This window comes from Protopterus annectens, chromosome 1.part0 (assembly GCF_019279795.1).
Source record: "Protopterus annectens isolate FY-2018-M chromosome 1.part0, PAN1.0, whole genome shotgun sequence".
Lineage (NCBI taxonomy): Eukaryota > Metazoa > Chordata > Ceratodontiformes > Protopteridae > Protopterus > Protopterus annectens.
The window spans coordinates 819,116,713-819,143,541 of NC_056725.1; the positions used below are offsets into that span (position 1 = coordinate 819,116,713).

The 26,829-nt window shown below is 44.2% G+C and overlaps 1 protein-coding gene across 1 annotated transcript in view; it reads right to left on the reverse strand.

Annotated features, from left to right (window-relative positions):
• Nucleotides 1-26,829, reverse strand: part of SCAF8 (SR-related CTD associated factor 8) — a 1,875,331-nt gene that overhangs the window by 147,217 nt on the left and 1,701,285 nt on the right. Inside the window, exon 20 of the mRNA XM_044063383.1 lies at nt 4,757-4,822. Within this exon, the coding sequence (XP_043919318.1) occupies nt 4,757-4,822 (66 nt within the window). The remainder of the gene's footprint in view (nt 1-4,756; nt 4,823-26,829) is intronic.

Genomic DNA, 26,829 nt, shown 5'->3' on the forward strand with positions numbered 1-26,829 from the left:
CCCTTTTTCTCATTCCAAATACAAAAACGTTTCCATTTTGCAGAGTAAGCTTTTCTAGTTGATGGCCTTCTGGCCTCCAAAATTACAGCCTGCACCTCCTTGGAGAGCAGGGCCTGCTGCGATGCTAAGGAATCTTCCATGCGGCTAGATTGAGTGTTTTCAGCTGACTGTGAAGAGTTTTGAAGCTGTGCTGTGTCAGAAGAGGAGGCATTAGAGGCAGGGTCCATGGTGGGGAATGCATCAGGCTCCTCAGGAGTGGGTACCAGTGTTGCCTTGGCCAGTCTGGAGCAATGAGGATCATCTTTGGTCTGTCTGCTCTGGTCTTCAATAGGACTTTGGGCAGCAGAGGAAGAGGTGGGAAGGCATAAACTGTCATTGATGTCCAACTGAAAGAGAGAGCGTCCACTCTCCAGGCCTTTGGATGGAAGATCCTTGAGCAGAATTTTGTCAATTGATGATTTTTGTGGGAGGCAAAGAGATCTATGTCTGGCCTTCCCCATTCTTGGATTATTTCTGTAAAAACTTTTGGATGCAACTTCCATTCGTGTGGATCTGTCATATTCCTGCTTAGGCTGTCTGCCACCGTGTTTTCCTTGCCTGGCAAGTACTGTGCTTGCAGTTCCATTTGTAAGTCCATGGTCATGTTCCAAAGTGACATGGCCAGTCTGCATAGGGGATAAGAATGTGTTCCTCCCTGCTTGTTTATGTACCACATAACTGTGGTGTTGTCTGTTCTTATCAATAGCTGACCTGGTCGTAGAAGGTCCTTGAAAGCTGTAATAGCATTTATCACTGCTAGCATTTCTTTTTGATTGATGTGAAGGTGCTTCTCTTTTTGGGTCCATTTGCCCTGAATGCACCAGTCTGTCATGTGCGCCCCCCAGGCGTAGTCCAAGGAGTCTGTTGTGATGACTTGATTTGCTTGAGGCTTGCTGAATGGAAGACCTGTGTTTGTTTGGCATGCTTGAGCCCATCACAGAAATTCCTTTTGCAGACATGGAATTAGTGGTATTATTGTTTCCAAACTGTGGCTGTGTTGAGACCATATGTTTTTTAGGTACCATTGTAGTTTTCTCATATGCAGCTTTGCACATGGGATTAGTAAGATGCAAGATGCCATGAATCCCAGAGCCTGCAGGATTTTCCTTGCAGTCAGCCTGGTGCAATTTGCCAGTGTTCTGAAATATTTAATTAGTTGCCCCTGCTTTTCTGGCGTGAGGTAGGCCATCTGGGTGTTTGTGTCCAAATTGGCACCCAGGAAAATTATCTTCCGAGAGGGTATTAGTCTTGATTTCTCTTTGTTGACTGTGTATCCTAGAGAGTTTAATAACATTATTACATAAGCCAGATGTTTCAGAAGAATGTGCTTGCTGTCCGCTTGGATCAGGCAGTCGTCCAAATAAGGGTATATTTGTATCCCTTGAAGTCTGCAGTAGGCAATTACTGATGCCAGACATTTTGTGAATACTCAGGGCGCAGTAGATAAACCAAAGGGCAATGCAGAGAATTGATAACGGGTTGAACCTGCAAGAAATCTGAAGTATCTTCTGCAATTTTGTCTGATTGGGACATGCAGGTATGCCTCCTTGAGGTCCAATGTTACCAGCCAAGACTCCTTGCCCAGCATGGGAAGAAGTTGCTGTAGAGTGAGCATGTTGAATTTTGGTACGAGTAGGAATGTGTTTAGGATGGAAAGATCCAAAATAGGTCTCCAATCTTTTCCCTTCCTTGGCACCAGAAATAGCCTGGAATAAAAACCTTGACCTTGTTCGTGTGTAGGTACCTCTTGAATAGCTTTCATGTTTATAAGATCTGAAATTTGCTTTTGTGCCTCTGCCCTTTGATTGTGTGGCAGGTTTGGCATGCCTTTCATTTTTGGAAGGGTATGAAAATGGAATTTGTAGCCTCTGTTTATAATGTTCAGGATCCATTTGTCCTTTGTGACAATATGCCGATTTTTTGAGAATAGTGCCAGCTTTCCTCCTAAGGGGGCTGCCATTTGAGACCTGGTTGGCATGCAAAGGGGAAAGTCATTGGTTTTGCTTTCTGAAAGATTGCGAGTTGTCCTCACCACCTCTTTGTTTAGGAGCTTGCCATTGTCTGCCTTTGTACGAGCCTTGTGTTTGTCCCCTGCCCCTCGGGCGCCTGTATCTGCCTCTTTGGGGTCTGTCTGTGGCAGGAAAGGACCAGTTTTTGGAAGGCCAATTTCTACTAAAACGTGGGGGTTGAACCTGCAGAAATTCTTTCACAGTTTGCATTGATTTAGCCTTTTCCTCCATTTTCCGTAATACTTCCTCAGCATTTGCCCCAAATAGTACATCCTTTTGAAGAGGGGCGTCTAGTAATTTAGCTTTGACATGATCAGGCAAGGCTTGTTCCTTGAGCCAGGCATGCCTACGTATGACTGAGCCTGTAACAGCATCTCTACATGAGGCCTCTAGAGCATCAAAACCAGATTGTAAGGTACGTTTACCCACTTGTTCTGCACTATGCATCAAATCCTGCAACTCCTTCATGTCTGGTTGTTCAGGTTGTGACATTTTACTTTTCAATTGAGATAACAGAAACTGTTGGTATTTTAGCATATGAAACTGACAGTTTAAGGCCCTCATGGATAAGGTAGCCGAGGTATATACCTTTTTTCCTCACCTTTCTAAGGATCTGGAATCTCTCTCGGAAGGCAATGGGTTTTTGGCAATGGAGGCCTTAACTCCCTTGGGCCCCTGTGAGATGGTTTCTAGGTCAGCAGCATGGCTTTTGTATAGAAATTGGTGTGAGTCAGTAACCCTGTAGTACCTGTCAGGCTTAACTGGAGCTGGAGGAAGAGAGTCCAGGTTAAGGCAGGCCTCCGAGTAAACATCATCGAGGATGTCCAGGACAGGAGGTATAGCCAGAGGCCTGTGTTGGGTAACAAAAGAAATTCCCTGAGCCTTTTCTTGGAATCTGAATAATCCTGGCCTTCCCAGTGGAAGTGTTCCCTTAAGGTATGCAGAGTTTCACCAAATGAGTAATCCTCAGGGAGGGGGATACAGAAGGAATAGATTCCTCTGCATCAGAGTCTTCAAAAGGGGAGCAAGACTGTTCCTGATAATCAGAGTGCTCTGAAATAATGGAGCCCTGATCAAAGGAGGGGGAATCTTCCTCCACTATGGGTCTTTTGTCCGGAGGTGGCTGAAGACCTCTGATTAGAGTAATTAAATCCTCAGCCATTTTAAGCATCTGTTTCTTAGGCATGGGTCCTGGAGATGGGCCCTGTGTAGCTGGTCTCTTAGTGTGCATGGTAGCTTTAGACTTGGTGAAAGCCTTGATGGAGAAAGAAGAGGAAGGTCTGAAGACACCTTGAGTGGAGGTGGACCTGTCCACATTCTGTGTTTCAACGCCAAGCGTGGCTTCGGTATCTGTAGTCAGGGTGTGGACCAGCTTTGGCGTGGTGTCGGTAGAGGCCGCGAACCTCGAGTGTCGGTCCTTGTCTTTGCGTTTTTTTAGACAAAACCAGAGTCGGAGTATCCGACGACATAGTATAGTTAAATGCTTTTCCAAAATAATGCTGGGCGAACTCCGCCCGACGCTTAATAGTGCGTTTGTTGAATGTAGCACAAAAGCGACAGACCGAGACGTCGTGGTCTGGGCCTAAACAAGGTATACAGAGGGAATGGAAATCCTTATGCAGTATTTGCTTCCCACAAGAAATACAATTATTAACTTTGTCTGACATTGGTCTGAGGCAAGAAAAAGTTTCCCCAATGGGCTACTTAGCTTTTAAGAAGACTTCGGTTCCAAATTTTTTCGTAATCTCAGGAGATGGCCGACCGGCACTTGCGAACTGCTTCTGCTTCGGGCACCGTGCGGCAAGAAAGCCTGAAGAAAATGGCGTTGGCTGGTTCTTTTATACCCCTGTCGCACTGACATCAGGGAAGAAGCGACAACAACCGACGCCGGACCTAGACTTTGGAATTCGACCGACTGAGGACCCGCCTGACGGCAGGAGAACCCATCTGTTATGACTGCAGCTGTATGCACGATGAACATCTACTTTTCAGCGATACTGTACCTAAAAAAACTGACATCTTTAAATACATGTTGCTTTGTATTCGTACATCGACTAAAAGCAGTAAAATGGTGTTGCTGACTAAACATAACGTTGTAGTGTTCTGATAAAGGCTGTTTAGATCATAAGTAGCACCATCTATTTTATGCTTTTTATTTGGGGGGGGGGGGGACAGCCATTGGTCATTAGCAATCCACAGGTGGAGGACTACAGCTCAGAATTTCAACCAAAAGCACATGCAGCCCATCACTTTGTGCTCCATTCTCTTTCCTGGTAGGGACAAGTCTTAAAATACTATGTCCAAGTGATCAGCTACATTTTTCTTATAAGAAATATGAACTGTGCAGCAAAAGCATGCTCTAATCCTCTCCCCCAAATGAGCCGTGGCTGCCATAAGTCCTCTCTTTTGTATGGCAGGCTTCATGGTTAAGAAAAAACAAGAAACCATCAGCAGTTCCACTTTGGGGGTTAAATATGGATAACACATAAGCCCGCTAGGCAAAATTAGAAATGTTAAATGGTTGTGGCTAAGCCAGCATCAGGGGGAAAATCATCTGAGACATATGCCTGCATAAAATTATATTACTAAAATAGCTACAGACAAAGCAAAAGAAATAAAACAATTAAAGACATACTTCAACTGCCAAAATCTTCTCAAATGCAGGAAGCAAAGAAATATAAAACTTTTAATTTTCTAAATAAACTTACTTGGTGGCGGCAGAGATGGGATAGGAGGAGGAAGGGCAGGAGGCATAACTGGAGGTGGTATAAAACCTAGGAGAACAAAAAATAAAGATCAAAGTATTATATTACTGTAGAAAACCTATTTGTGAAGAGCAGACAATGACAACCACAAACATAAACCAATGACAAAAGGCTCAAAATAAATACAGTCTGTAAACTGGAAGTTGATAAATAATTTAAACCACACATGAAACTCCTTAAGAAGCATTAATGCACGATTCTCCTATCAAATGAACAATGTACTTTCTGGTTCTGCTCTTAAATATGAGGTCCTGTATGTCAGAAGCAGGTATTCTCGAGTCAAAGTGCATGATATAATAGGTTGTGGTAAAGAAACTATTCTTTTCTTCTACTATAAACTTTCTTTACTGTTATCTCAACAGGACAATAAAAATAACATGTTCTATCAAAGATTACACTGGAGATTACAACCCTCAGAGACTGATTATGATGATGGCACTAACAGAAGGAGCTGCACTCCAGTTACTACTACCTTCCCTCTATAAAGAATATGCCAGTAAGGGCTAGGCTGCGCAAAGACGTCTCTTACATTATACATCTATTTTCATCAATCATGACCTTACTACTGAATCTTGGTTGTAATACCATTATGCGAGTTACATTTATTTCTGGATAAAGTAATAAAACAGTTTGAATGACAATATAACCAGACAAACACAACTAGTAACGTCATCCAGATAAGAAAACAGTTTCTGTACAGGGGGCATGCCCCCCCAAACACCTTACTCTCCTCACTCACTCTGCATGTATGTATGTATGTATGTATGTGTGTGTGCATATGTGTGTGTGTGTGTGTGTGTATATATATATATATATATATATATATATATACACATATATACACACACACACACATATATATATATATATATATATATACACACACACATATGAATAGATATAGACAAAGATACATATCAACTCCAGAGTCACACAACTGGATAAAAGGAAAAAGAAAAAAAACAGTAAACTGGCGGTGACATTAACATCCAGCACCAGCAATAATTACAAGTTATGCACTTACCATAACTTGCCATCGGTGTCGTCCAATTTCATTCTTCCTTACCAATGGGTCCTTGGATCCGATATCAGATCCAGCTCAGCTACTTTTACAAGACTATGATCAGAGTCTCGAGCTCCAATAACAGAATATAGCCATAGTCAGGAGCTCAAACTAGGAACTTATGGGTTCCTTATTCCTCTAGATCACTCTAAGAAAATTAGGCTGGGGGATGAATAGGCAGAACCCGAGGAAGAGAATGAAATTGGAAACCACAGAAAGCAAGTTAAGGTAAGAACATAACTTCTACATTTGATGATGTCCATTTCCTCACCGATGGGTCGGAGTCCCCAGCTACATAAATCCTTGGGTGACCCTTATGGAAGAACATGCTGGAGCACCATGGAGCCAAAGGATGCTCTGCTTATGGATACAATGTCTAACTTATAATGCAACACAAAGGTATGAGGTTTGGACCAAGTTGCTGCAGCACAACCTTCATCAACAGAAGTTCTAGAAGAAAAAGAAGATAAAGTGGCCATAGACCTAGTTGAGTGCGCCTTTGCAGGATGAGGTAGTTGCATGCGTCTTAATGAACAGATAGTAGAAATGCAATAAGTAATCCATTTTGAGACAGTGATCTTTGAGACTGCCTGACCTAAATGGCTGGATGAAAAAGATATGAATAACTGTTCACATTTCTGATGTTTCTTTGTCCAGTGCAGATAGAAACACAATGGTCTATGAACACCAAGGAGATGTAACATGTACTCACCTTTGCTGGAATAATTCAGAAAAAAGACTGGTAACTGAATTGTTCTTAAGGGCACCCTATCTTTATGAAAAATTATATAGGGTGGCTTGGAAGGCAATACATGTAATTCAGATACCCTTTTAGCAGAGGTTAGAGCTATGAGGAAGACTGTTTTAGAACATATAGAAAGTGTATGTCACAAGAATCAGCTGGTTCAAAAGGTTTCTGAGTAAGGCCTTGGAGACCATGGACAGGTCCCAAGGAGAAGGGCTTTTGATGGCAGGCCTAACTAATGAAAACCCTTTCATAAAGGCCTTGCATAGTTTTGATTTAGACGCAGAATCTTTTGAATATGAAAGTTTGCAAGTGCTGCTAGTTGTAATTTTATGGTACAGAAAAGTACAGTTGTGTACACTTACCATAAATGTAGATGCTAGAGTGTATTCACTGTTGCAGTCATTACATTTGGGTTATCTGCTTGCAGTAGCCCTCAGTCGGCCTGATTAACAAAGTCTCGAGTCCTGTGTCTGTTGCTGTCCCTTCTTCCATGACATCAGGTCGTCAGGGGTATAAAACATGCAGCCGATACCATTGCATCAGTTTTTCTTGCCCCAGATGTCAGAAGCCGCTCTAATGGGGAGCAATTAAATATATAAATACAAGGATATACCTCCAACAAAAAAGCAAATACACCAAAAAGCTTATAGAACATAGTGAGAGTAGAGGTATAGCCAAAAGAAGTAAGGGGGCTGGAGGATAAAGTACAGTTTTGTTCCTACCATAAATTTAGATGTTCCGAGTGTTCACACTGCTGCAGTCATTACACTTGGGTTATCCTGCCATCAGGCGGTCCCGCAGTCGGCCAGAGTTCCAAAGTCTTGGTCTGGCGTCGGTTGCTGTCGCTTCTTCCCTGATGTCAGTGCACCAGGAGTATACAACAAGATGCATCTGATGCCATTTTCTTTAGTTTTTCTTGCCCCAGATGTCAGGTGCCCCCAAGTAGGTAGGCAATACATATTGCTAATAAAAATATACATATAAAATAAAAACAAGCAAATACACCACAAAGGTTGTATAAGATAGAAAGGTATAGATAAGTCCAGCTAGTTCAGAGGGGATGGAGGGAAGGTAACCTGGACTGCAGCAGTGTGAACACTCGCACATCTACATTTATGGTAGGTACAAAACTGTACTATGTTCATCGTGTTACACTGCTGCAGTCATTACACTTGGGTAGAATCCCAAAGCTAAGGTTGGGTGGCTGGTCTATAAAGAGTTAGGATTGGCTATGAGGCCCTGCAGAACTACAGTGGCAAATCCTGCTCTGGATTTAGAGTAAAGAGGCAGGTGGTAATGCTTGGTAAAGGTGTGCACTGAACTCCACAGCCTAGAAAATTTCCTTGGTAGGTACTCCTCTGAGAAAGGCTGTTGAAGTGGCTGTTGCCCTGGTGGAATGTGGCTTAATGTTATTCGGGACTGATTTTCCATGCAGTGTGTAGCAGTAACTAATACAGTGTCCTATCCATTTGGATATAGTCTGCTTTGAGATAGCCTTGCCCTGTGATCCTGCAGCATATGCTACAAACAGCTGCTCAGTTTTCCTGAAAGCTTTTGTTTTGTCCAAGTAGAAGCGTAGCTGCCTGTGTATGTCCAAAGAATGCAGAAGTTTCTCCCCTTTATTCTGGGGGTTTGGATAAAAAGTTGGCAAATGGATGGTTTGGTTAAGAGCCACACTAGACACCACCTTTGGCATAAAGGTAGGGTTTGTCCTTAAAGAAACCCTGTCCTGATGAAAAATTATAAAAGGCTCCACTGCCATTAATGCCTGTAGCTCAAGACTCTTTGTGCTGATGTTAGTGCCAGGAGCAGAGCTGTTTTCCATGATAAAAATTTTAGATTGGCTGTATTGGCTGCCTCTAAAGGTAGTAGGGTCAGTTTTTCCAAAACGAAATTGAGGTCCCAAGTTGGTGTTGGTGCTCTCCGGGGTGGTCTTATGTTTTTAGCCCCTCTGAGGTACTGCTTTAGCAAGGGATGACAGAATAAAGGAGGATCCGTGTTGTAATGTGCTGAAATGGCAGAGGCGTGGATCTTAATTGATGAGAAGGATAGGCCTCTGTCCAGCATCTCAGTTAAGTATTGTAAAATCTGAGGAATGTTTGGAACAAGAGGGTCACGGCTTTGATCCTGGTTCCAGGCTCAGAATCTCTTCAATTTTTCCGAGTAAGCTTTCCTGGTGCTAAGGCCTCCTGGCCTCTAAAATAACATCAATAACAGCTACAGAGAGAGGTGTTGCCAGTTTGACTAATGTATCTGCCATGCAGCCAGGTTTACGGTTTTGAGCTGACCGTGCAGGATCTGATTGTTTTGCTGAGTCAGAAGGTGTGGAATTTGAGGCAAAATCCATGGTGGGCCTTGAGCCAAGTTCCTTAAGATAGGGTACCAGTGCTGGCGTGGCCAGTCTGGAGCAATCAGGATCATCTGTGGTTTTTCTTGTCTTGCTTTTAGTAGTACCTTTGAAAGGAGAGGCAGTGGCATGAAGGTATAAACTTTTAGGTTTTTCCAGCTGAACAAAAGAGCATCCACTTTCCATGCTGGTTTGTGATAAGTCCTTGTGCAGAATTTTTGTAGTTGGCAATTCAGTGGGGAGGCAAAAAGATCTGTCTGGGCATCCCCATTTTTGCGTTACCATGCTGAAGATTTGTGGATTCAATTTCCATTCGTGAGGGTCCATGATATTTCTGCTTAGATCGTCTGCCAGAGTATTTTTCTTTCCTGGCAGGAATTGTGCTTGCAGGAGAACTTGATACGTTAGAGCTGTGTTCCACAAGGTCATGGCTTGCCTGCATACGGGATAAGAATGAGTGCCCCCTTGCTTATGTGCCAAATTACTGTGGTGTTGTCTGTCTTTAGTAATAATTGTCCTGGAAGCAGAAGGTCCTTGAAAGCTGTTAGGGCATTTTGAACAGCCAACATCTCTTTTTGATTGATGTGAAGATGCATCTGGTCTGTGGTCCACTTGCCCTGAATGCAATTTCCTGCCATGTGCGCTCCCCAGGCGTAATCTGAAGCATCTGTTGTTAGAGTTTGCCTGGCTGTGGGTTGGGTAAAAGGCTGACCCTTGTTTAGGTGACATGCCTGTGCCTACCATAGAAACTCCTGTTGTAGGCAAGGAATCATTGGTATTACTGCTTCTAAACTGTGAGTGTAGAGTCCAAACACTTTTTAGGTACCATTGTAATTTCCTCATATGCAGTCTGGCATATGGTATTAGTAGTATGCAGGATGCCATGAATCCCAGGGCCTGCAGAATTTTTCTTGCAGGGAGATGGGACTTTTTTGCCAGTAATTGAAAATAATGAGTTAGTTGAACTTGTTTGTCTGGCGTGAGGTAAGCCATCTGGGCCGTTGTATTTAAGCTGGCACCCAGGAATATAACCTGTTGCGAGGGCACTAGTTTTGACTTATTTTCGTTTACTGTGTACCCTAGGGAAATGAGCAACCTTTTTCAAATGCCAGATGCTGTAGAAGAATGTCCCTTGTCTCTGCTTGAATGAGGCAGTCGTTCAGGTATGGATATATTTGAATTCCTTTTTGTCTGCAAAATGCAATTACTGGTGCCAGGCACTTTGTGAAGACCCTGGGCGCAGTAGATAAGCCAAAGGGCAGTGCCGAGAATTGGTAGTGCATTGTACCTGCTTTGAATCTGAGGTATCTTCTGCAATTTTGTCCGATAGGGACATGCAGGTATGCCTCTTTGAGGTCTAGAGTAACAAGCCAAGCCTTCTTGCCCAGCATGGGTAGAAGCTGCTGTAATGTCAACATTTTGAATTTCGGAATATCCAGGTAAGTATTCAGAATTGAAAGGTCTAGTATGGGCCTCCAGGCCTTGTCCTTTCTGGGGACCAGGAAGAGTCTTAAAATCCTTGTCCTTGTTGTGGTACCCTTTTGAATAGCTCTCATGTCCATGAGGGCTGAAATTTGTTTTTGTGCATCTGCCCAATGATTCTGTGGCAGGTCTGGTATTCCTTTTAGCCTTCGTAAAGTATGAAAGTGGAACCTGTAACCTTGAGACACAATATTCAGAACCCATTTGTCTTGGGTGATTGTTTGCCAGTTTTGAGAAAAAAAGTGCTTGTTTTCCCCCTAAGGGGGCTTGCAAAAGGGACGTGCTTGGCGTACGAAGGGGAAAGTCATTGTGACTGTTTCCTGTAAGGTTGAGTCTTGTCCTCACCTCCTTTTGGGGATGAGGTGCCCCACTGTCATTGTCTGTTTGGGGGTTGAGATCTGCCTCTTGGGCATCTGTATCTGCCTCTCTGTGGCCTGTCTGACACTGGAAAGGAACAATTCTTTGTTGGCCAATTTCTGCTAAACCGAGGTGGCTGTACCTGTAAGAAGTCCTTGAATGTTTGCATAGATTTAGCTTTATCCTCCATTTTCTTTAACACCTCTTCTGCCTTAACACCAAACAAGGTATCATGCTGTAAAGGAGCATCCAATAATTTTGCCTTAACATGATCAGGTAAACTCTGTTCTTTTAACCAAGCATGTCTTCGAATCACAGAACCTGTAACTGAGACTCTACAAGAGGCCTCTAAAGAATCAAAACCACATTGTGGAGTATGTTTTCCCACCTGTTCAACTGCATGCAATAAATCCTGCATTTCTTTACAATCAGGAGCTTCTGAGCTTGCAAGCATTTTCTGTTTTAACTGAGCCATTAAATATTGTTGGTACTTAAGCATATGAAACTGGCAATTTACAGCTCTTACTGCTAAAGTTGCAGAAGTGTATACTTTCTTCCCCCATGTATCCAAAGCTCTGGAATCTCTCAGAGTGTACTGGATTTTTTGCAATGGAAGCCTTAACCCATTTTGGACCCTGGGAAATAGTTTCTGGATCAGCAGAAGGGCTTTTGTAAAGAAACTTGCGAAAGTCAGGGACCCTATAATACCTATCTGGCTTGGCTGGAGCAGGGGGCAAAGAATCAGGAGATAAGCTGGATTCAGAGAACACATCATCCACAATATCTAGCACAGGTAGAACAGCCAGGGGCCTGTGCTGAGGCAATAAAAGGAAATCCCTGAGCTTTTTCTTGGATTCTGAGTAATTCTGACTTTCCCAATGGAAATGCTCCCTCATGGTATATAAAGTTCCCCCAAAAGAATAATCCTCAGGAGGAGAGGCTGAAGGGATAGATTTTTTAGCATCAGAGCCCTCATAGGGGGGTAGAGAGTATCCCTGGTCTGAAGAGGAATCAGAGGAAATGGAAACCTGATCAGAGGAATCATAGTCTGTATCCTGTCTAGGCCTTTTCTCAGTAAGGGGATGGGAACCCCTGATTAGAGTAATGAGGTCTTCGGCCATTTTAAGCATCTGTTTCTTAGGCATGGAGGACTGTTCCAGGAGAATGCTGTACTTGTTTCTTTAATGGTAACTTTGTCTTGGCTGTTGTTTTAATGGTAAGTTGTGAAGGTCTGAAAACACCCTCAGAAGCCAATGCCTGCTCAGCGGCTCCAGACCCATCTGAGGGATTAGTTTCCGTAGGCCCAATACCTTGAGTTTCCAGAGGCCTAGTTATCGCCATGTGGGAGTCGGAAGTGGCCTGTGGCTCTGAGGTAGCGGGTGTCAGGGGCTGCGAAAGCGCCTCAATGAGAACCTAGAAGAGGTTTCGTCATCCGTTCTGAACCACGGATGCCTGTCTTTATCCTTGTCTTTGTGTTTTTTCGGAATTGAGGTAGTCGGTTGATCCTACGGCATAGTATAATTGAACCTTTGGCCAAAGTAGTGCAAAGCAAAATCAAAACGTCTTTTTATAGTGAGTTTGTTAAATCTAGCACAAAACCGATAACTAGTGACGTTGTGATCAGGGCCTAGGCATGGAATACAGTAAGAATGGAAGTCCTTATGAGGTATTTGCTTCCCACAAGAGATACAATTATTATCTTTTTCTGACATCGGCCTGAGGCAAGAAAAAAGTTTCCCCATTGGGGTACTTAACTTTATTGAAGACTTCGGATCTGAAATTCGACTCCAAAAATCTCAGGAGTCGGACGACCGGCACTTGCGAACTGCTTCTGCTTTGGGCACCGCGCGGCAAGGAAGACTGAAGAAAATGGCATTGGATGCACCTTATATACTCCTGGCGCACTGATGTCAGGGAAGAAGCGAAGGCAACCGACGTCGGACCAAGACTTTGGAACTCTGGCCGACTGCGGGACCGCCTGACAGCAGGATAACCCAAGTGTAATGACTGCAGCAGTGTAACACAATGAACATCCAGGACTGCAACAGTGAATACACTCGAACATCTACATTTACGGTACGTGTACACAACTGTACTATGTTCTTCGTGTTTCACTGTTGCAGTCATTACATTTGGGTAGATTCCCAAAGCTATGGTTGGGTGGAGGAATGTAAATAGAATTAGGACCAGCTATAAGACCCTGCAAGACTGCAGTGGCAAAACCAGCTCTGGATTTAGAGAAAAATGGCAAATGATAATGCTTGGTGAAATATGAAAAGAACTCCAGGTAGCAGCTTCTAGGATGTACCTAGTATGGAAGCCCCTGAGAAAGGCTTTTGAGGTAGATGCAGCCATGGTTGAATGGGGTCAGATGCCCTGTGGGATAGGTTTTCCATGGTGCTTATAGCAGAAATGAATGCAGTGGCCTACCCATTTTGAAATGGTTTGTTTTGAAATAGCTTTCCTCTCTGTCCCTGCAGGAAATGCCACCAGCAGTTCAGATTTCTTGTGAGGTTTAGTCCTGTCCAAGTAGAATCTAAGCTGTCTATTCACATCTAAAGAATGCAGTATCCATTCCCCCTTGTTCTGTGGGTTAGGAAAGAAGGTAGGCAAATGGACTGATTAAGAGCCACACTGGCTACCACCTTGGGCATGAAGTAGGGATTGATTCTGAGGGACACCCTGTCCGCATGAAAGATGATGAAAGGTTCCACTGCCATAAGGGCCTGTGTAATTCAGACACCCTTCTTGCAGAAGTGATTGCTAAAAGGAAAGCTGTTTTCCAGGAAATAAATTTTAAATCTGCAGTGGCAGCTGGCTCGAAAGGAGGAAGAGCGAGTTTCTCCAAGACAAAGTTAAGATCCCAGGCTGGAGTTGGAGCTCTCTTGGGTGGCCTTAAATTTTTGGCACCTCTGAGGAATTGCTTGAGCATTGGGAGAAAGAAGAGGGGAGGCTCTGTGTTATAATGAGCTGAAAAGGCTGAGGCATGAATTTTGATGGAGGAAAAAGACAAGCCCTTATGAAGCATCTCAGTCAAGTATTGTAGAATCTGAGGTAAATTGGGCAGTGTTGTGTTCATTCCTTGAAATTGGTTCCAGGGACAGAATATTTTCCATTTTGCAGCATAAAATTTTCTAGTACTAGGCCTCCTTGCCTCTAAAATGATACCCATCACTGATTTACTGAGGGATGGTGAAGGAGAGATTAGGTAATTAGCCAGGCTGCGAGGTTCAGGGTTTGCAGCTGAGGGTGCGGAATCTGGTTCTCCTGCTGAGACAACAGGGAAGGAATCTGAGGCAGGTGTCATGGAGCCAGATGTGACACACTGCGCAAGAGTGGGTACCAGTGCTGGTGAGGCTAGTCTGGTGCAATTAAAATAGTCTTTGGCTTGTCCTGTTTGATTGTTAGTTGTACTTTGAAGGGCAGAGGCAGAGGAGGAAAGGCATAAACTGATAGGTTTTTCCAGGTGAAGGAGAGAGCATCCACTTTCCAAGCTAGCTTGTTGGGAATCCTTGTGCAAAATTTCTCTAGTTGATGGTTCTAGGGGGAGGCAAACAGGTCTATATCTCGGCTCCCCCATTTGCTTGTCAACATGTTGAAAATCCTTGGTTCCAGTTTCCACTCGTGTGGGTCCATGAGGCTTCTGCTTAGACAGTCTGCCAGGGTATTTAGTTTTCCTGGCAGGAATTGAGCTTGTAGATTCACTTGGTAGCTCAAGGCTGTGTTACACAATGCCATGGCTAGTCTGCAGAGGGGGTAAGAATGTGTACCCCCTGCTTGTTTATGTACCACATGACAGTGGTATTGTCCGTCTTTACCATTAGTTGTCCTGGAAGAATGTGGTCCTTGAAGGCTGTCAGAGCATTCTGCACAGCTAACATTTCTTTATGACTGATGTGAAGATGCACTTGATTTGGGTTCCATTTGCACTGAATGCATAGCCTGCCAGGTGCGTCCCCCATGCATAGTCTGATGAGTCTGTGGTTAGGGTTTGGGAGGCAGGGGTTAGTGTGAATGGTAGTCCCTTGTTTTGGTGGCAGGCCTCTGCCCACCAAAGCAACTCTAGGCATAGACAAGGAATGACAGGAATCATTGCTTCTAGATCCTGAGAATGTTGACACCATAGGCTTTTTAGATACCATTGAAGTTTCCTCATATGGTCTTGCATATGGAATTAGAAGAATGCAGGAGGCCATGAACCCCAAGGCTTGTAGTATTTGCCTTGCAGATAGCAGGATTTTTATGGCCACTTGTTTGAAGTAGGTTGTCAAGTGAATTTGTTTCTCTGGCATGAAGAAAGCCATCTGAGAAGTTGTATTCAAGCTTGCTCCCAGGAATATAATTTGTTGACAGGGTACCAGGTGTGATTTCTTTTCATTTATGGTGTACCCCAGACAAGTTAGCACCCTATGTACAAAAGCCAGATGATGCAGAAGTATGTCCTGGTTTTCTGCCTGAATTAGACAATCACCCAGGTATTGGTATATTTGAATATTTCCATGCCTGCAAAATGCAATGACTGGAGCTAGGCACTTTGTGAATACCCTGGGCACAGTAGACGAGCCAAAGGGCAGTGCAGAGAACTGATAGTGTGTGTAAGCCTGCTTTGAAGCGTAGGTATCATCTGTAAGATTCCCTGATTGGGATGTGCAGGTATGCTTCCTTTAAATTTAGTGTTGCCAAACCAGGCATCTTTGCTTAGCATAGGAAGCAACTGGTGAAGAGTCAGCATCTTGAATTTTGGAATCACAAAAAAGGTGTTTAGAGTAGGCAGGTCCAGGATAGGTCATGAATAGTCTTTTTCTGGGTACCAGGAAAAATCTCGAGTAGAAACCTTGCCCCTTTTCTTCTTCTGGTACCAACTGAATAGCCCCTATGCTTAAGAGAGAGTGAGAGTGTACTTGCTTTTGGGCCTCTGTCCACTGATTTGGAGGTAGATCAGGCCAACTGCTTGGAGTTGGTAATGTGTGGAAGAGCAAACTGTATCCTTGGGACACTATATTTAAAATCCATTTGTCCTGGGTATGGAGTCCCCAGTTCTTTGTATGAAGTTCAATATTTTCCCCCAAAGGGGCAGTCAGTTGAGAAGTGCTTGGAAGTTTTAAAAAGAAGGCAGAGAGACAATTTACCATAGAGGGGAGTTTTAGTACTCCCAGATTTGGAAATTGAGCCCCCCCCCCCACTGCTTAGTCCTGTGTGTCCCCTGGGACTGAAGCCTGGGTGCTCTGATGGATCTGGGTTTGGACTGAGAAGGTCTGGAAGAGGCAGGAAAGGACCAATTCTTAGAAGGCCAATGCCTACTAAATCTTGGAGGTTGAACTTGTAAAAAAAATCTTATCTTTTTCCTCCATCTTTTTAAGAACAACTTCTGCCCTGTTGCCAAACAGGTGGTCCTGATTTAAGGGAGCATCCAGTCATTTTGCTTAAACATGATCTGGCAAGGATTGCTCCTTAAGCCAAGCATGCCTTCTAAGTACAGACCCAGTTACCACAGCCCTGCAAGATGTCGTTAGTGAATCAAAATCACATTGCAATGTATGTTTATCAACATGTTCAGCAGAATGTATTAAATCCTTATTTTCAGCACAATCAGGAAACAACAATTTTCTGTTTAAGCAATCCAATAATATGCAGCTGATACTTTTAACATATGAAACTGGCAATTCAAGGCCCTAATGGCCAATGTTGCAGAAGTGTATACCTTCTTACCCCATCTATCCAGCGCCCTGGAGTCTCTATCAGAGGGGGTAGGATTTTTGGCAGTAGTAGCTTTAATGCCCTTGGGTCCCTGTGAAACGGTTTCAGGATCAGCAGTAGGATTTTTGAAAAGGAACTTGTGAGAGTCAGGAACCCTGTAATATCTTGCTAGATTCCGAAAAGGAAACATCAACAATGTCCAGCACAGGAGGTATAGCTAAAGACCTGTGCTGGGGCAGGAGTAAGAAATATCTAAGCCTCTTATTAGAATCAGAGAAATCCTGACTTTCCCAACGAAAATGCTCCCTGAGGTTTCACCAAAAGAGAGATCCTCTGCAGGGGGGGGGGGGCTGAGGGAATACAGTCCTCAGCATCTGAATCCTCATAGGTAGATAAGGGTAAATCCTGGTCATCAGAGGAAACAGAAATTTCGGAATTCTGGTCAGAATTATCATAAGCAAACTCAGTCCTAGGTCTCTTGGGGGGGGGGGGTAAGGCTGGCTTCCCCTAATTAAAGTAATAAGATCTTCAGTCATTCTTATCATTCGTTTTTTGGGCACAGAGGCCTGACCATGCAGTCTGGGCATCAGTTTTCTAGGCATGGTTCGAGTTTTAGGCCTTGAAGAAGATGACGTTGGTTTAATATGCAAGTCAGTAGGCCTGAATACACCCTCAGAAGCCAATGCCTGCACAGTGGCTCTGGACCCGTCCAAGGTAGAGACATCCGCAGGTTCCATAGTTGAAGCACCTTGCGGCATACCAGACTGTGAATGGGTCTCGGTAGAGGCCTGTGAATCTGAAGTAGCGGGTATCAGGGGCTGCGAAAGCACCTCACTGAGTACCGGCGAACCGGGCGACCTGTCTCTGTCTTTATCTTTGTACTTTTTTGGAATGTCGGTAGTCGAATGGCTTACCGAAGACATATCAGGATAATTAAACTGAGCAACAAAATAATTAGAAGCACTAATATACCGATGACTGATAGTTTGTGGTTTAAATAAGGCACAAAATCGACAGCGAGGTACGTTGTGGTCAGGGCCTAGGCAAGGAATACAATACGAATGAAAATCTTTATGAGGTATTTGCTTTCCACAAGAAATGCAATTATTTACTTTTACTGATATTGGTTTAGAGCAAGAAAAAGTTTCCCCAACGGGGTACTTAGTTTTTAGTTGAAGACTTCGGTTCTGAAACTCAAAAATGAAAAATTCATTAGTCGGCCGACCGGCACTTACGTACTGCTCCGGCTTCGGGCACCACACGGCAAGAAAGACTAATGTAATGACGTCAGCTGCATGTTTTATACCCCTGACAACCTGACGTCACGGAAGAACAAACAGCAACCGATGTAGGACCCAAGACTTTGTTAATCAGGCCGAGTGAGGGCTACTGCAAGCAGATAACCCAAATGTAATGACTGCAACAGTGAAACACGAAGAATATCTGGTCTGTTACTGACTGATTGAGGGACCACTTGTGCAGATTCAGAATAGATCTGCCGAGTCAGTCTGCTAGTACATTGGTGTCCCAGGGAATGTGTGTTGCAAGGAGAGAAAGGTCTGAAGAAATCACCCATTCCCCTACTTTCTTGGCGCCTCTGCACAAAGGGTATGAACTAGTTCTCCACCTGCTTGTTGATGCAGACTACTGATAAGTCTGTGTGAATTGCTATAGTCCCTACAGGGAGGCAATCATGGACATCCACGACACTGTTGGGCCCGACCTGAGGGCCTCCAGAAATACCAACTCCTCAGGAGGAGGAGGAGGTTGGGAAGACCATCCCACCTTTTTGCCTCAGTGTTTCCAGAATCTCTCTGAAGGAGAATCTCCAAGTGGAGATCTTGGGGATCCCTACGGGCAAGTCTAAGTGCCTCCTCTTGCACTTTCTCTTGCGATGTATCCCCTCTGTGGGGGTGGGGGGTTCAGGGGAGGAATCAATAGACTGAGGAATCCCCTGAGGGGTAGTAGCAGTCTGAAGGCATGTTCTGGGGGGGGGGGGGGTGCTGACTTACGGCAGGATGCAAGGGGACAGGGCTTAAATGAGGTGTGGGCTTGGTAGGGTCCAGAGGATGAAGAATCTCAGCTCTAGAGAAGGTCTTCTCTACCACCTGAAAGGCTGACAGACTCGAGGAGACCCACTCCCTCTCCCTAGGAAATGAAACTACCCAAGGAGAAGGTGTGGAACCTACCCTAGATCAAAAGCGTCCAGAAACCATCAGACCAGAGCTGTCAAAGACCAAGGCTCCTAGGGGAAGGAAAAGATCTGAGACCCACTCTGATCTGACAGCATCGGAGCACAGCCAGTCAGGGACCCTGACGGAGTCAAGGAAAGCACCATCTTTAGATAAGTCAACACCTACCTCGGAAAACCTGGATCCTGGAGGTCCAAAGAAACAGGCTGGATGAAGTATGAAAGGTTGGAGTTGGTCATTTCACGGACCCTGGGTGGGACAGAGATAGTAAGAGCTCCATCTGTATCTGCACGTTGAGAAGGCTCTGCATCCATATCTGACTGTGAAAGGCTTGAGACGATCTAGAGGAAGCCGAGGAAAGTCACTACTTAGTAGGGGATGTTATGCCAGGGGCTGGAGCCAGGGAAGCATGTTTCAAGCTAGGTACTGGTGTTTTGCTCTGAGACCTTGGATCTGAAGTTCTCAGATATGAGGCCTACCTTCCAGAGGAAGGGGAGTCCACTGTCGGATCTATGCTCTTCTCCGCTGTCTTAGTCCAATCAGAGGAGGTCATAGGATCCAATGTGACCACAGACATACGCAGAACTGACGGATTTGGATCTGGTATAGTTCAGGTCTCTTGTCAGGAATAGAAGCCGCCCCCGGGGAAGTTGAGCAGGCTCTCCTTTTAAGCTCTTTAGAACTCGATGGTTTAGAAGGGGTTTGAGCCCCAGGAGGAGGCAAAATACCTCTCAGTATTAACTTATTTCTCCTGTCTGACAGTGAGTGTGGGTTAAGGCTACGCATACAACACAATTGGCCTGTAGATGTTCAGATTGCAAACAGACATTTCTTGGGGACATCAGAATCTGGAATTCTGTGAACACAAGAAGTGCATCTCTTGAAACCAACTGGCTTGTCAGACATTTTAGGAGACATCACAGTTACACACAGAACACACACACGGAGGTTACAGACTATCTTACCAAAAATAAAGAAACTGCTTTTTGCTATTAGTTTAGTTTCTTTCTCTTTTTTTCTTTTTAAACAAAGGGGAAATGAAATGCCGAAGCACTAGACAAAGGCAAGTGAAAAATGGAAGGGGGCGTTAATGTTCGAAGTAAAAAAACCACAGGACGAGAGGAAAAAGGATACAGAAAGGACAAGATACAGCTAAGAAAGGTAGTCATCTAAGTAAATTAGGAAGAATTCTCAGAGAAAAATGTGTAAGAACCCACTTATCTCTTAAATCGCTCGATAACAACGAACCACATATGAGCTAGAAGGCAGCAAATGAGATCTGAAGGTTTAGAGCAAGTGTAAGCCATTATGGGAGAGGAAGGAGCTCGAGGCCCATACCATTGTCTTGTAAAAGTGGGAGAGTCTGATCTGATATCGGATTCAAGGACCCATCGGTGAGGAAGAAAAATGGACATCAGATCTTTCTGTAAAAAACATGAGTTGCAGTCATCCATCTGTGACCAACAACTTGCAAACCAACAAAAACGCATGTAAAACAATCATGAAACTTTGTTTTGTTTTCTGTCATTTATGTGGTGGAAGTGGCATTTTACCTTTACTTCATGACCATGCTATCTGAGCATTCAATACTTCTGAGGCTTGTGCTCAAAGTCTTGTCTGTTAAGAAGAAATAAATCCATAAACTTTTAATGACTATCTGGTAGAGAAAGTTGACTCAGACACCTTTATTTTGCCCATTAACCTGATGACTTCAGTTGAATTTGTACTCTGCATAATGACCTTCCAACTGCTGTACACTTATTCAAGACAGAAATATCACAGCCGCCCTACACCTCTGAGTTTGACTGAAACCGGCAGTTCTGAAACTATCAAAGCATTCTGCAGAGACAGCTATAAGGGAAAAGGAAAATTCTACCTGAACTCACATATGCTCCTTTTTATTCAAGATTTGATCTCTATATAACAAGCCACTAGCAAGGGAAAAATACAAAGAAAGTACAGTTGTGTATACTTACCATACATGTAGATGTTTGAGTGACTTCACTGCTGCAGTCCTGACTTGTGGGATTTCCTGCTGTGGAAGCCCTTGGCCAGCCTGACTACCAGAGTTAAAATCTCCCTCCTCGTAAGGCTGGCAGAAACCCTTCCCTGCTGTCAGTACATATGGGTAAAAAGGGAGCTGGCCAACACATTACATCCGTTTTTTTCTTGCCCCTTAGAAGGTAGGAGCCCCCAGGATGAAGCATAAGCAAGGGACAAAGGTAGAAAAAGGGGCCTGCTGGGTAAACACCCAGGAGGTCCTCTGATTAGTGCAGAAATTAGAAGCAGACTACTACTCTAGGTAAAAAAAAAGGGGAAGGAGGGAGGAAAAGAAGACTGCAACAGTGAATACACTCAAACATCTACATTTATGCTAAGTGTACACAACTGGACTGCGTTCTTCTTGTTTCACTGTTACAGTCCTGACTTGTGGGATGATTCCCAAAGCTGAGATGATGGTGAAAGGTAGATCATGGAGAAGAGAGGATCATACCTCTCAACATCTTAGTGCAAGAAATCTGGACAAAGGCCCAAAAATAGGGACAGATTTTAAAAATTAGTCAAAAACAAAGTTTTTAAGAGTAACAGGGCTTGTGTTAAGAGCCATTTTCTGAAGGACATGAAGTCTGAAACTCAAAGGTGACTTCAATCCTCGGATCATCCCAGTGATTTGCCAGAAAAAGAAATAGTTATGTACCTACCCATAACTTGGAATCTGTGTTATCCCAGTGTCATTATTCATCACGGATGGGTCTAGGATCAGTCGTCAGATCTGAGCCGTTAACTAACAGGACAGCTCCTGAGCTCAAGCTCCTCCCCTTCCCAAGATCTCGTGCTACCCACAACTCTCAGATCAAGTTTACCGGACAGAACAAAGGAGGCAGTGAAGACTGCCTACAAAGATGAAAACACTACTAAGATATACATCCCTCTGTAACTCCCAAACCACCAGAAGGAGAGGGAAAGGAGGATGGGAATGTGATGAATAATGACACTGGAGAGCACAGATTCCAAGTTACTGCAAGTACATAACTTTTTACCTGATGCTATCCGTGTCATTAATGATCATGGATGGGTCAGAGTTCCCAGCTACTATGAACCCTTGGAGGCCTCTGGGAAAAATATGCCGGTGCAGGGAGGAACCAAAGGAAGCCCTGTTCCTGGACACGAAGTCCACCTTATAATGCGTAACAAATGTATGGAGGTTAGACCAAGTAGCAGCAGTGCAAATCTCATCAAAAGAAAGTTTCATCAAGAAGGCAGAAGATGTGGCTACCGCCCTAGCAGTGTGAGCTTTAACTGGTCCGGAAAACTCCAGGTGTCTGCTTTCGTAAAAGCAGGAAATACAACTGACGATCCAATGAGAAATAGATACCTTAAAAATTGTTAGACCTTTCTTACCCTGAGAGAAGGCAACAAAGAGCTGATCGGACTTCTGAATATTTTCAGTTCTCTTGAGGTAAAAACAACAGTCTATGGACATGTGGACAATGCAACTTATATTCCCCTTTACTGGAAAAATTGGAGAAGAGCACAGGAAATTGAATCGACTGGTTAAGATACGTCTCTGAGGCTACTTTAGGGACAAAAGAAGGATTGGTCTTGAGAGACACCCTATTCTTATGGAAACCTTGAAGGGGGGCTTTTGCACAGAGCCTGCAACTTGGAAACCTTCCTGGAGGAAGTAACAGCCACCAAAAAGGCAGTCTTCCAGGACAGGAATTTGAGATGATAGGATGCTGCAGACTCAAAGGGCTTCTGCATCAAAGACTGCAACACCAGAGTGACATCCCAAGGACGGGAGGGGGTCCTTGACAGGGAGTCTGAGTAAAAAGATATTTTTAAGAAAGGCTTTGCAAAGCCTAGAAGAAAAGGTAGGACTTTCTTTCCAATGAAAGTTGGATATAGCCACCAACTGGAGTTTAATCACAGAAAAATTGGCCCTTGATGAAAAACAGAGGTAAAAAACAAGAAAATGTAAGGGATAGAAGCTGAAAAGGGATCTAGATTATGTTGTTTAGCCCAAATAGAAAATCTCTTCCATTTGCTGGACTTCACTTTCTTAGTAGACACAACTTCGGAGAGACCAAAATGATGCTTTTAACCAGAGATGGGAGCCTGGACTGGGAAAGGATCACTGGAATTGGCGGAACCAAGCGATCAGATTAAGAGACTGGAGATTGGGAAGACGAAGTCCCCACGGATGGGAAATGAGATCCAGAATGGGAGCTAATATCCAAAGTGGATATTTCAGATGAGACCAAAGGAGGGAAAAACCACACCAGATGAGACCAAAAAGGGGCAATGAGGATGAGAGGAGTCTTCAGGTGACAGTCTTTCTGTAAAATTTTGGGAATGAAGGGAGTTGGGGGGTAAGCATATAGAAGTCCCAATGGCCAACTGTGTACCATGGCGTCCCACGGTGACTCCCCCTCTGGGTGGACCAGGGCAAAGTAGTTGTTGCATTTGTGGTTGTCAGGAGAGGCAAAAAGATCTCAGCAAGAAAGAGCCCGACAGTAGAATATCCGATGTGCCACTGACAGATTCAGGGATCACTTCTCAGGACACAGGACAGATCTGCTGAGTTTGCTGGCCAACATGGTGGAACTGCTGGGAATGTGCATTGCAAGAAGAGAGTGCCTGGCAGACATCACCCATTCCCACACTCTCATTGCCTCTCTGCACAGGGGATAAGTCCGTGTTCCCCCCCGCTTGTTGATGAACCAGACTACTGCCATGTTGTCTGACTGAACTTCAACTGTCCCAAGAGGGAGACAGTCCTGAAAGGCTTGCAACATTAGGAGGACAGCTCTCATCTCCAGGACATTTATGTGCAATGTGGTGTCGAAGGGGGACCATGCGACTTAAACTGCCTTTCCCCGAAAATGCCCTCCCACCCCAACAGGGAGGCATTCACGGTAACCGTTATCTGGGGTTGGGGAAAACAGAAGTGTCTGCCTAGAAGGAGATCCTGAGCTTGGAGCCACCAAGCAATGTAACGTCTGCATACCCGAGAAATCCTGATGGTCATGGACATGGGATGAAGGTGAGCTGACCACTGCACCGCTAGGGTCTACTGCAGAACTCTCATACATCTGGTGAGAGACACTAACTGGATTGCTGCCCCCATTGAACCTAGCACTTGCAAGAACAAGTGGACCGTGGGACGTTCCAGATGCAACAACTGATGGACCTGGTCCCAAATCATCTGGACTCTGCATAGGGGAAGTGCTGCAGTCTCTGACACTGTGTCCAGAAGGACCCCAATAAACTCCAGGTTCTGACAGAGGGCAAGCTGGGATTTGAGCAGGATGACTGTCATGCCTAGATCTTGAAAAAGACTGTGTAATCTGTGGCCACTGTGAGTTGATGCCTTGTAGGGGCCGTGAGAAGTCAATTGTTCAGGTATGGGAAGACCTGGAAACTTTGCAGTCGGAGATGTACTGCCACCACTGCCATGCATTTAGTAAACACCCGGGGGGCTGTGGTGAGTCCAAAGGGCAGGGCTCTAAAAGTACAGTTGTGTACACTTACCATAAATGTAGATGTTCGAGTGTATTCACTGTTGTAGTCCTCACACTTGGGTTATCCTGCCAGGGGTAGCCTTCAGTTGTCCTGAATACCAGAGGTTTAGTATTTCTGCGTCGGTTGCTGTCGCTCCAGGACTGACGTCAGGCCGTCAGTGGCATAAAATCAGGCAGCAGATGCCATTACATCAGTTTTTCTTGCCCCAAATGTCAGGAGCCCCAAAATAGGGACCTAGGTTATGGTGGAACACCACCACCAGTAGAAAGTAAATACCAAAAAAATCCCTGTAAGGAGTGAGAGAGAGAGAGAGAGAAGGGGATGGAGGGTGGGAAAAGTACAGTTGTGTACACTTACCACAAATGTAGATGTTCGAGTGTATTCACTGCTGCAGTCATTACATTTGGGTAATCTACTGGCAGGTTGCCCTCAGTCGGCCTGAATAACAAAGTCTTGGGTCCTGCGTCGGTTGCTGTCTCCTCTTCCATGATGTCAGGGGTATAAAACATGAAGCAGACACCATTTTATTCAGTTTTTCTTGCCCCAGATGTCAGGTGCCCCCCAAATGATATATATATATATATATATATATATATATATATATATATATATATGTATATATATATATATATATATATATATATATATATATATATATATATATATATATAAACAGCAATATATATGTAAATGCAATTTTAGCAACAAACTTTACCCATCACCTAAAAGCAAATACACCACAAAGGCTTTAGAATACAGTGAAGGAAAGAGAAATTATAGAAAAGGGGGATGGCGGGTAGGTAACCTGGACTGCAACAGTGAATACACTCGAACATCTACATTAATGGTAAGTGTACCCAACTGTACTATGTTCTTCGTGTTTCACTGTTGCAGTCATTACATTTGGGTAGAATCCCAAAGATATGGATGGGAGGATGGAACTAAATAGCATTAGGAGTGGCAATAAGGCCCTGCAGAGCTGCAGTGGCAAAGCCTGCCCTGGTTTTGGAGAAGAGAGGCAAATGATAACGCTTTGTGAAGGTATGAATAGAGCTCCAAGTAGCAGCTTCTAGAATGTCTTTGGTTGGAACTCCTCTGAGAAAGGCTGCTGAGGTAGAGGCAGCCCTGGTGGAATGTGACCCGATTCCCTTGGGCACAGATTTACCATGGTGTAAGTAGCAGAAACAAATGCAGTGGCTTATCCACTTAGAAATAGTCTGCTTTGATATAGCCTTCCCGTCTGATCCTGAAGCAAATGCCACCAGTAGATGCTCAGACTTTCTTAGAGATTTGGCCTTGTTTAAGTAGAATTTTTGTGGTCTGTATAGTCCAATAAATGCAGAATCCGCTCCCCCTTGTTCTGTGGATTTAGGTAAAATGTTGGCAGGTGAATAGTTTGGTTAAGAGCCACACTGGATACCACCTTGGGCATAAAGGAAGTATTGGTCCTGAGAGACACCCTGTCCGGGTAAAAAGTAATAAAAGGCTCCACAGCCATGACAGCCTGTAGTTCGGAAACCCTTCTTGCTGAAGTGATTGCCAAAAGGAAAGCTGTTTTCCACGATAAAAAATTTATATCCGCAGTAGCTGCTGGTTCAAAAGGAGGCAGGGTGAGTTTTTCCAGCACAAAATTGAGGTCCCATGCAGGACTTGGTGATCTTCTGGGAGGCCTTAAATTTCTGGCCCCTCTAAGATGCTGTTTTAGCAGAGGATGAGAAAAGATGGGAGGGCTCTGAGTTGTAATGAGCCAAGATGGCAGAGGCATGGATTTTTATTGAAGAAAAAGACAGGCCCTTGTCAAGCATCTCAGTTAAGTATTGTAAAATTTGAGGGATATTTGGTTTTGTTGTGTCCATTCCTTGTGCTTGGTTCCAAGCACAGAATCTTTTCCATTTATCAGCATAAAATTTTCTAGTACTAGGCCTTCTGGCTTACAAAATGACATGCATCACAGATTTACTGAGAGGTGTTGTTTGAATGATTAAATGATCAGCCATGCTGCAAGGTTCAGAGCTTGGAGCTGAGTGTGCACAATTTGATTGTTCTGCTGAGACAGTAAATGAGGTATTTGAGGCAAGTACCATGGAGGGAGTTGAGACATATTCCTTAGAATTGGGTACCAGTGCTGGCAAGGCCAGTCTGGAGCAATTAGGATCATTTTTGTTTTTTCCTGTCTGACCTTTAGTGGGACCTTGGAGAGAAGAGGCAGAGGGGGAAAGGCATAGACTGATAGGTTTTTCCAACTGAAGGATAGGGCATCCACTTTCCATGCTTGTCTGTGATGAGTACTTGTGCAGAATTTGTCCAGTTGATAATTTTGGGGAGAGGCAAATAGATCTATGACTCGGCTCCCCCATTTCTGTGTTGCCATGCTGAAGATTTGTGGATCCAGTTTCCACTCGTGCGGGTCCATTAGATTTCTGCTTAAGTCGTCTGCCAGAGTATTTTGTTTCCTGGCAGGAATTGAGCTTGAAGATGTACTTTGTAAGTCAAGGCTGCCATGGCTAGTCTGCAAAGGGGGGTAGGAATATGTACCCCCCCTGCTTGTTTATATACCACATAACCGTGGTGTTGTCAGTCTTTTATCAGTAGTTGTCCTGGATG